Source organism: Mixophyes fleayi, chromosome 6 (assembly GCF_038048845.1).
Source record: "Mixophyes fleayi isolate aMixFle1 chromosome 6, aMixFle1.hap1, whole genome shotgun sequence".
NCBI classification, from domain to species: Eukaryota; Metazoa; Chordata; class Amphibia; order Anura; family Limnodynastidae; genus Mixophyes; species Mixophyes fleayi.
This window is the reverse complement of record NC_134407.1, coordinates 158,402,894-158,413,299: the sequence shown is the minus strand read 5'-3', so window position 1 is coordinate 158,413,299 and position 10,406 is coordinate 158,402,894. Positions and strand designations below refer to the sequence as shown.

General features: G+C 38.6%; 1 protein-coding gene across 1 annotated transcript; it reads left to right on the top strand.

The window, feature by feature from the left end:
• The first annotated feature begins 1,138 nt into the window (after nt 1-1,138).
• RPRML (reprimo like) lies at nt 1,139-2,491 on the top strand. Its single transcript, XM_075215322.1, has one exon. It carries the CDS (start codon nt 1,547-1,549, stop codon nt 1,880-1,882), a length of 336 nt encoding a protein of 111 aa, XP_075071423.1. The 5' UTR covers nt 1,139-1,546; the 3' UTR covers nt 1,883-2,491.
• The last annotated feature ends 7,915 nt before the right edge of the window (nt 2,492-10,406 follow it).

The window sequence follows — 10,406 nt, the reverse complement described above, 5'->3', positions numbered from 1 at the left end:
AGGGATGTACTTGACCACCCTCTTGTTTATTCAACAGCTGTCTAACAGATCTAGCCAGGGGGCTGCAAACTTAGGGATTATCACCATCTTGGAGGGGTCCTGTTGTAAACTGGGGTTCCCATTAGACTCTGTGCCCCGAGCTAGCCAGTGCAAATCACTAGCAGCACAGTTGCTCCAAATCTGCTTTGTTATAATGTCAACTCAATAATATTTGACCAAACGTGTCAAAAAGGACAGTGATCTGAGGTTATGTTTATTTAATTATGGTTTAAATAGCACTGAGTCAACAAGCATTAGTTATTGAATCTTCAGTAAGATCATATTCATTATTGGGATTTTGCTGTGTATTAAATGTCATCTGTAAAATACAGCTTTATTTGTCATTGATTTCTTGAGAAACAAATCTGAAATATGTCAACTTACCCTCAAGCAAGTGTCATATAGTTATGCAATTCTCACAACAAGCAACTTTGCTTCTCAGATTAAGAGAAAAATGTTTGAAAACTACACTAAAATTAATATACAAATTTGTTTATATAAAAAAGAGCTACTTGCTAATAGCATTAAGGTGATAAGATATTTTCCTACAAATGGTAGTTTCCCAGTCAGTATGCCCATAAAAAGGCACTGCATGCTTGTTTAGGTACAGAAAATGACTAATAACAGAATACAATACGTGCACTAAATTACACAGCAAATTAAAATAAAATGTCAAACATCTAAAGCATACTTGTCACTTGTAATATTAGGTAGCAAGTGTTGGAGGGGATCCCCCGAAATTCGGGAGCTTCCCGGACATTCCGAGAGTATGATCTAAAGGTTTGTCAAGGTATGGCAACTTTTTGCAAATATTTATCTGTGAATTAAAAATTGCTTGTTTTGCTTTTTGTTTTTTATATGAGGCATTTTGCATTTAGGTTTCATGTTTTTTTTTTTTATATCATGTGTTTGTTGCTACATACAAGCAGACTCCTGTTTTTTAGGTCTATCAGAGTTTTTAAAAAGTTACTATATTAATAGCTAATGGCATAACATTCCCTATATAGATCTAAGCCTAGCCATTTTTGCAATAGAGATTCTGGTATATATTGCTTTTCAGCAGATAATGGTAAAAGCAGTCATATGAATTGCCTCCACCTCACAGGGAGACAGGACAGATCCAGCCTGCTAAACTGTAAAGCATGAAGAGCTTGTTTTAAGACTGAAGTGTCAACTTCAGTCCATCACCACCCCCCTATGCCTCCCAGGCTAATGGTTTCTCCCTGCAGCATATAAGATCAGCCAGCATCATCTCACAAGCAGAGCTTAGTTAGTTGAGATAAAGGGAGTTATTGTGAATGTTAAGTACCAGCAATAGTTTACTGCAATGGACATTTCCAATAGCTGAGTCTGCCCTATCAGCTATGTGAAAAAAAGATCTTCAGCCTGTGATCAACATCACCCACTGGAGATGGAACCTGCAACCTGGATATTTTCCACAAGAGACTTATTAAGTTGTGCCCCCATTTTTTGACTTAGAACTGCCTAGAGGTCTTTGACTCCAAAGATGAATGGGACTTTCTTTAACCAGACCGTCCTGGACCAAGAAGCTTACATCAACTCCTCCCAGGGTATTGGATCTTTGATTGGCTGTTGCAACGGAACTCGGTCTGTCATCACTAGTGATGGTGGCTCTCTTGTTCTAAGCCCAGATGAAAGAAGCTTGTTCATTACCAGGGTGGTACAAATAGCTGTACTTTGCGTTCTTTCCATCACTGTCATATTTGGCATATTTTTCCTGGGCTGCAATTTACTCATCAAATCTGAAAGTATGATTAACTTCTTAGTGAAAGACAGGAGACCATCTAAAGATGTGGGGGCAGTGATTCTAGGGCTGTATTGAATGACAAGGTCCTGTACTCAAAGAATGGTAAATTACACTAAACTACAACATCATGGGGATCGTTGCCCTGGACTGGAAACTGCTAAGAGCCCAAAAAGACAATGTTGCATGGAGTTTCTTTTGTTTTGGGTCTGCATGGTTGGGTGCCAAATGTAAAACCCACTCTGATTGAATGTAAACTAAAAGCTGCTATGCCTTTTTCTAATGGGTATCTGTCCCAACCCTAGCAGAGATCTAATCCTGCACTGCAGTTCCCTTCGTAGCAGCAGTAACTGTCTTGTATTTTTATACAGTGAAAGGCTAAGGCATGCACCCTTTTATCTGTTTATAAATGGGGTTGATGATTGCATGATATGTAGTCTAAAATGCCATATCTTTCCTGACACATCCCTTTCCTTGCTCCTACACATTTTGTCGATAAATTTAAAGCATGTTTCCAAGGCTGCAACCCTGTTTGCAAAGTGTTTTTGTACTATATTTATCAAACACCAAGCATGATTTGGAATGCGTTTTTTTGTATGCATTGTCAATGGTAATTTTCTTGCAGTAATATGTCATTTTTGCATTTTAACAAACTGAAGATTGCAAATAAAATATACTATTTTTAAATCTTTTTATTTTCTATATGATCGCAAAACAACACACTATAGAATAAATATATGTATGCACTTTCTAAGAGGTTAATCATCTTTGCAAAAATTGCAATAGAAACTGGAGGCTTATATAGATCATAAATAATTACAAGGTATGAAGATCACTGCAAACAGTGATAAAAGTACCATAAATCCATTATATTGCTCAGAAAACCAAAGTATAGTACATGACCGTAAACAGATAATCAGTCTGCCTGTAGTACAGATGTGTCTTAACGATCTCTACTAGTATGCAGTATATCCAGGAACACATTGGACAGTTTAATGGACCCATTTTTGTTTCGTGTATAGCAAAGAAAAATGTGCCTTAGAACCCAATGCTGTATTTTACGTTGATATACTAGGTGCAGATTATTTCCCCCTGAATTTGTCTGTTCTGTCTTCATTAATTAATGCGTTCGTATGCGTTCGTATAATACAGCATTATTATGAGATTAGCCTGGTAACCACACGTCTCTTGAGCATAATAATATTTTTTATAACATACTTGTTTTTAGGATATATTATTGTGTATCTATACAAATAAAAGTGTTAGGTCAGGCTAGGGACAGGGTGGAGGATTATAACTTTAAAGCCTTATGTTCTTAGCGTTTTTATTATTTAAAGAAACTAAGACATACAGGGCTGAATAATAAATACCCCCTCGACCACTTTTTACTGCAGATCTTGTACCTGTGCTGACCGTTTACCTGTTATTACATGTTATATACAATGTCCATTCTAAGCTGAGAAGCCCAGAGAGGAACTAGTTAACAGGTTAATCTAGTGAGGACTCTATTCTGAAGGGCTGCATGCACAATCTGCCGAATTCTTCCTAGCAAGTTCAATTTTTAACACCATTATTTCCAGCTCCCTTAATGTAGAGATAAAAATGGTTCTATATAGACATATATACATATATCTATTTGCTTGTGTGTGTATATTTGTTGTATGTGTTCAATTGAAAAGCAGTGATTCTAATTAATAGAAATTCTTCTAAATAAAAATGAGCATCCCTTTGCTCAGTCGAATTATTTCCCAGTTAAAATCTGTCATTCAAGTTGTATCCACAAGTACATTTGTGAAAAACCTCAACAGATGTTTGGGGATTTAGGGCTGAAAAACTCACCCAAGGTCCCCTATCTTATAACGATATGAATGCTAAAGTCTCTACAGAAAGACAGAAAAGCAGTCATAAGATTGAAAGGATTTGGCTGGAAGATAAAACCCTTTTCACATCTGACATGCAAAGAATAATGCCCTTTAAAAAGCCATGTTCTCCTTTATGTTTCCTACAAGGAAACAAAGATTCACAATGCTCACTAGCAGAACTAATCCCATCAATCTATATATACATTGTACATTGTTTTTTTTAACAAAATCTTTTTTACAAACTATTTTATTATTATTTTTACTTTAACACCCCTTCTACTACCAAGTGGTTGCCAAAAACTGACATTTTTTTACTCTTATTGTACTGTAAAGAAATACGATGGATGTTTATTTAATGCACACAGGTTATGTGCATTGCTATTGTAACAATATGTCAATGTGAGTTTGTTTAGAGGATTAGCCAGTCAGATCAATCCAGTCAATCAACCATGCTAGTTAACCACACACATTACAATCTTATTGTCTTGGATCATTCCAGTCCAATCGGATTTACAGTATGAGCAATTTCCCCACAAAAAATTGGACGACAAATCTACATGGATCAGATCAGATTACAATGATCCAGTATGATCAGTCTGGAGAGTCGCTGCAGTTTGTAATACTTGAATGGTGACCTTACATATCTGTCAATTGGTGTCATTGACCAACTTAAATTTATCATCCGGCTGAATTAAATTCAATGAATTGATTTTTGATAACTTGGAATTGTTTTGCATGCATAGCCCGGGGCCTCCTCCTAAGGTTTTCAGATATCATTTAGCTTAAAAAACAACTTTTTCTACACTGATACAAACATCGCAAAATATACAGGTCATTATAATAAATCAAAACATTTTTCAGAGCCATTGGAAGTTTTATAAATATAAACCCCAAAGAAGGGACATATGGTTAGAAAATAGCACAGTGTTTAAATTGAAAAGAGGCACAGTTGGGTGATTAAAATGTCAACTTTGACCTTAGCTTTAACCGGGAACGTAGAGCTTTCTCACAAATCTGTCTGGAACTCCAAATCTGCCACCAAATGACACCCACCACACAAATAAAAGAGACACACTTCACATTTATCTTGTTCTTATATATCACCTATATATCTGTGCCTGCCTCCCCATAGTAATTAATTCTCCTCTCTTGCTAGAGTTTCCCTTGTTTTTCTCCTATAGCTGTTGACGGTCTACCACTTATATGTCACATAAAAGTAGAAGTACCATGGTCCATTTCAAATTGCATATATATATATATTACACACAGTGAGTTGTAAGTCTATGCTATTACAAAACCGATGGTTGCTATCTATATATTGGAAATCAAATAAATTGCACCTGTCCCCTTTACAGAGTGGAGACTGACATTCTATGGGTTGAAAATGCAGTATATTAATGAGAAAGCAGCTTTACAATTCTCTAGGAAATTTGTGCCTCAACAATGTCATATAAAGTAGAAGTGTTGTACTGTTTTATGGAGGGCCACCGGGGAAAACAGGCCCCATAAAATAGTGTGTTGCTGGAGGGGTATAAATAGTCTATAACACCTCTACCCCCTTCCCCTCCATCTTTTTAAACACAATCCTTTCAAAGTCTTTAGCAGAGGTGTCTAAGACATTAAATACAGAGTTAGTCTCTGTGTTGGTGGATAACACTAAGGATGGTGTCAGAAAAGTGGTTTCGTTGCTGCATTTTTATCCACAGTAGGAACTAGCTCTTTTTTGAAGATGCTGTTCTATTGAAATCAATTGATTTTGCTTTGAGGTTGTCACACAGAGAGATTTTCTACTCTGCACCTGTTGGGGTGGTGTCATATGAGAGTCTTTCTGTTGTATATTATTCCTTAAAGAATATGCAGCATTTTTTAGGCTGCTGTTATCCTTTTGAAATGGTTGGAAATGGGTGCATTAGAAGATTGCAGCATTCTAAAACTACAAAAGGGGAAATGCTTTTGATGTTGTCTTTTTAACTATCTATGTGGAGAAGGGAGCAGAAACAATGGCATTTCTAGTATTCTTAGATGTCTGTGGAAAGGAGCCCAGGACATTGTTATGTAAATTGTAGGGTGTGTGTTGACAAACAGAGACAATGTGAAGGATTCCTGGATTTCTTAACAATCCCCCTGTTGTTGGAAACCCAACACTAAAAGTTGAAATCATAGATACTGATAGTTGTCCTGTTTTCAATGGTACCAATTTGTCTTATACAAAATGTGTTTTAATAGGTAGTCAGAGGTGAAAAAACTTTTACATAAATTACTTTTCTATACTGGTGTTTTACTTGATAAGGTGTCATGATATTATCCTCTTCACTAAGTATGATGCGGTCTTGTGAGGTTCAATCATCTTAGGCATCTGGTTCAGGTCTTCCATCATCTGGGTCCAGGTAATGCCATTCTGTGTTCCTTCCAATTATCCTAGGATCTATTCTTCCATCTGCCTAAGATGTCATCTGCTACAGCTCTGCAGCCTGCTGATATCAGCAACTAGTAGCAAAAGGAATCATTAATAATTTTGAATTTTCTCCTGCCAATCTGTCGTCTTCTCCATCAGGTTCACTTGTAGAGTTCTTCAGATATTTTGCAGTAGTCCATTTCTTTATTCCTAATATGAGGAGAAAAACAAGAAGCTCTTCTGGGAAGACTTACCTTCCTAGTATGATTAAGAATCATGTTCTGTGGAAATAGAAAGAACATGAACATGAATATACATAACACATTTTTGTTGAACCATATCATCCCACATAATCCTCTTCACAGAACACACTCCGAAGATTTACCAATTTGTTTTACTAGTCACTTCAGGGCTCCCCTGTGGAATGTTTTTACATGTTAGGCTTTTTTTAAAGTGGCCTTTCATTTAAAATGTAACATTTTAGATATTGTAGACACTATCACCTCCACTGAGAAAATTGCCAAAATTACCACTTTTGGTTGTTTCTTTTGTTAGTTGTTTTAACTGTTCTTGATTTTTTTTGTTTTTTGACCCTCTCTTTGTTCCCTTTGATTAAAACTCATTAGCACCAATCAGGGTACCCTTTAAATATATACTGTTTAGCAATGGGAAACAAATGTTCATTGTATAGACATGAATTTTCATTACTTAGGTTCTAATACTTCCAATTCGTTGTTTTCCAAGTTTGGTGGAATTTTGAAAAGTCTAACCTTACAGTTGAAGCACCATAGGAACAGTGCCCTTGAAAGGACAAAGAAGAGGAGCCACACAGAGGACAGTGCTGGAGCCAGCCAGGAGTGAAGAAAAGACGATCCTACTTACCCAATCTCCTTTCCAGTGCAGGTGAGTTTGGTCCCTCTGTGGCACTCCACGGCATTGGTGACAGGTGTCGCTGTCAGCCACTCACTGGCCAAGACGGTGAGCCAATCAGGGCACACCATTTAAATTTGGGTGCTGCGATGAGCCAGTCAGTGCTTTTCATGTCATTGCCCTTTGCCCTCACAATGGCTTATATTCATCCATTGTGCTTGTTACAGTCTGTCCGACGATGGAGAGAGACCCAAGAGGAACTCTGGATGCAAGTCGGCAAATTCAAGAAAGAAGAGTGGAGAAGCATCGAGATCAAGCTAGAGGATGGTGGAACAAGTTTGAAGAGTTGTGGGTGAAGACAGAAAACGGCGATAGGCAACAGAGAACCAGTGAACAAAAGAAGACTGCTGGGGGCCATCAACAGGAAAAGTAGCATGGCGAAAGCACTGAGCTGTCAAGGTCTCTCCCCCTGCTGATGATGGAAGCTGCCAGAGACAGACCAAAGAGGTATGTGTAGGACTTTTGCTAAGGTGAGATTTGATTGGCAGGGGGACTGGTCAAGAACAGGTAGGCTCCATTACATAAGTGCACAGCTGGTAGGCAGAGGGTGGCACGTGTGAGAACATCTTGTAGACAGGAGATACATGAGAGAAAATTTGGGGGTTGCATATGAATGAAAAGCAGCTGGGCATGTGTGGAAAAAAGCTGGTGGGCAGGTGTTTGATATTGGTGTAACCTGTGCATAATGAACAGTATGTATTAGATGTGGGATATTCATGTGACCTGTGTATAGTATTCCGTGTGTATCAGGTGTGTGATATCAGTGTGACCTGTATATAGGGATCAGTTTGTATCAAGTGTATGATACCAGTGTCACCTGTGTATAGTGATCAGTATGTGTAGGATAAGTAAATAGAGGTGTCTGTTGCAGGATTATTGCAACATGTATTTTTTGCTTTGTTCAAAAACGTAACATTCAAACCCCTCTAGAAATCCTGTGTTTGCCCCAGGCAGCAGTGGAGACTGGACAGCATTCTGTATTATGCTTCAGTGTATCTAAATCTGCAGACTTGACAACCAGCTAGAAGGAGGTAAGAGCTATTATTTTTATATTACAAAAGTCAAGTGTGTGAGAGGCTGAGAAGTGGTACCGGAGGGAGGGTAGACTGAAGCTTTCTCTAGGGCACAGAGAAAGTCTGCTCCTGCCCTGCCCGAGACCCATTCTCCTCTCATCCTCCTCTCTTGCTCCATCTCCTACTTCATAGAGCGCAACAGTATCCCACACGGTGTAGTGCTTCCCTGCATTTTGGGGATTCTCACTGATTTTCAGCCCTTGAAAAACACAGTTAGTCTTGCTTCGATTATCAGTACAAAATTCTGAAGCATATTTCCAGGCTACAAATCATCAACCTAACCTGAGCAAAAAAAAAAAAAAAAGGACAGGGAAGCCACTAATATTCTTTTTTGTAGAAGTTTTTATATGTTGTAATGGTGCTGGCACTCCGGGAATTCCTTTAGCTGGTGTTTGAGTAGTGTTCAACACCTGGAACCCGAAGAGAAAAATATTGCCTACCCTTGGCATAGATCATTCCCAATATTTTCCTTTCTCATAATAATCCTTAGTCAATACAATACTACTGCTTCGATAATACTACTGTGCACTGCACAACTTCACTGAGTAAAACTTCACTGTGCACAATACAACATCCTAGTACAACTTCCCTGCACACAGCACAACTTTACTTTGCACAGTGCAACTTCCCAGTACAATTTCATTGCTCCTAGCACAAACTCACTTTGTTCCCAAAGGCATCCATCTTACAATGCAGTCCCAGTAATCCATATACCTTAACACACACCTACTCGTGTTCTTTCAATGTGGTGATCCAGAAAATACCATACCTAGCTGACAAGAGGCCAATTTACATCTGACTTCCTGTGTTTAATGTCCCACAATATGCAGCTGGCAAAACTATCACTCTTCAACAGTACTGGTCTTAGTGCAAACATAAATTACAATTAACAGCACAAGGGCTAAACAGCATATGATCACAGTCCACAGTTTGTGAGAAATGAGTTGCAGCAGTTGTTCTTTCAAATTAAAAACTCATTCCCTTACAATGAGGATAACCAGACACAAAATGAGTTAATCTCCAGTGGACCTGTCTACTTAATAGCCAGGCAGCCAATCAGGAGCAGTCTCTTATACGCAATTGGCTAAGCAGCATAAGAGACATTTCCTGTGCGATGCAGGCACCACTGTGCAACTGCGCATGCGCCAGGATAAGAGAAAAAGTAGCTCCATTGCTGCTGGAGAGAAGGAGGAGAAGGTAAGCCAACCAAGTATATGACTGCTTAAAAGGGAGAAAAAAATGTGCCAAAACAGGGGACGGAGTCAGAGTCTGTGAGGAGAGATCTGAGAGAGAAGTGGGTTAAGACAGAAAAGCTAAGGTAAGAAGACACTGAGAGGAGAGAAAACAGAGCTGAAGCAGAGAGAGACAGCAGCAATGCAGTGAGAGAGAGAGAGAGAGAGAGAGAGAGAGAGAGAGAGAGAGAGAGAGAGAGAGAGAGAGAGAGATGCTGTGAAGAGAGAATAAACAGAAGCCTAAAGCTGCCATTTGAGACAGAGTGAAAAACAGCAACCATTGAAGGAGAGTTCAAACAAGTAGCTTTGGATGGAGGAATTCCAGATATGTATAGCTGGTAATATTATTTATTTGCTGGTTGACTGAGATACTACTCTTGGATTGAAGAGTTTAGGGATGCTGCAGAGAGTCCTGAATATGTGTTATGCCCTTTTGCTAGTGCTGGACTGAGATATCTTTTCTAAGAGCAATAGAGATTAGGCAGAGCTGGTGGTTGAGTTTGAAACACTGAGTTTGACCTGCTTCAGTGACGTCAATGTTTGTTGAGCTAATTGCTACTGCTATTAGAAGATGTAGGGCTACAGGAAAAATAAAGCTGGGGAACAGAGAGAAGGGAGCTTTCTACCCAACATTTCATGTGAATACAATTCAGCCTATTTGGAGAGGACATTTTGAGAGTACAGAGAAATTTGTGCTATTTGCTATGGAAATCTGTAACTTGATTTATTCAAGTCAAGATATTAATCATGCAGCTGTACTATTGTTTCTAGGGAAGAAAGATTACTGGATCACCAGGGATGTAAGAAGTATTTATTCACCTGTGTAAAGTAATGTGTTCAACTCAAGGATTGCCTGCTTAATTTAGGCATATACATAGAGTATGCAGGATCACAGGCTCCCAGTATGATCTAACAAGAGAGCTAAAAGTATTATTGTGCATTTACATGTTTAAAGGGTTTTTTTTCGGGAAGGGGGGGGAGGGGTGCAGTGTGATGTGAACTGTGTAAAATACTGTGAATTTATTGACTAGCGTGTGTAAAAAGTAAAACTTCTAACAGAAGTACTGGTGCAGGGTGTTGTGCAATCAAACTGAAGAGTAGAGTAATTAG

Excerpts from the sequence above, each read along its gene's own strand:
- RPRML (XM_075215322.1), top strand. The coding sequence starts at position 1,547 with ATGAATGGGACTTTCTTTAACCAGACCGTCCTGGACCAAGAAGCTTAC.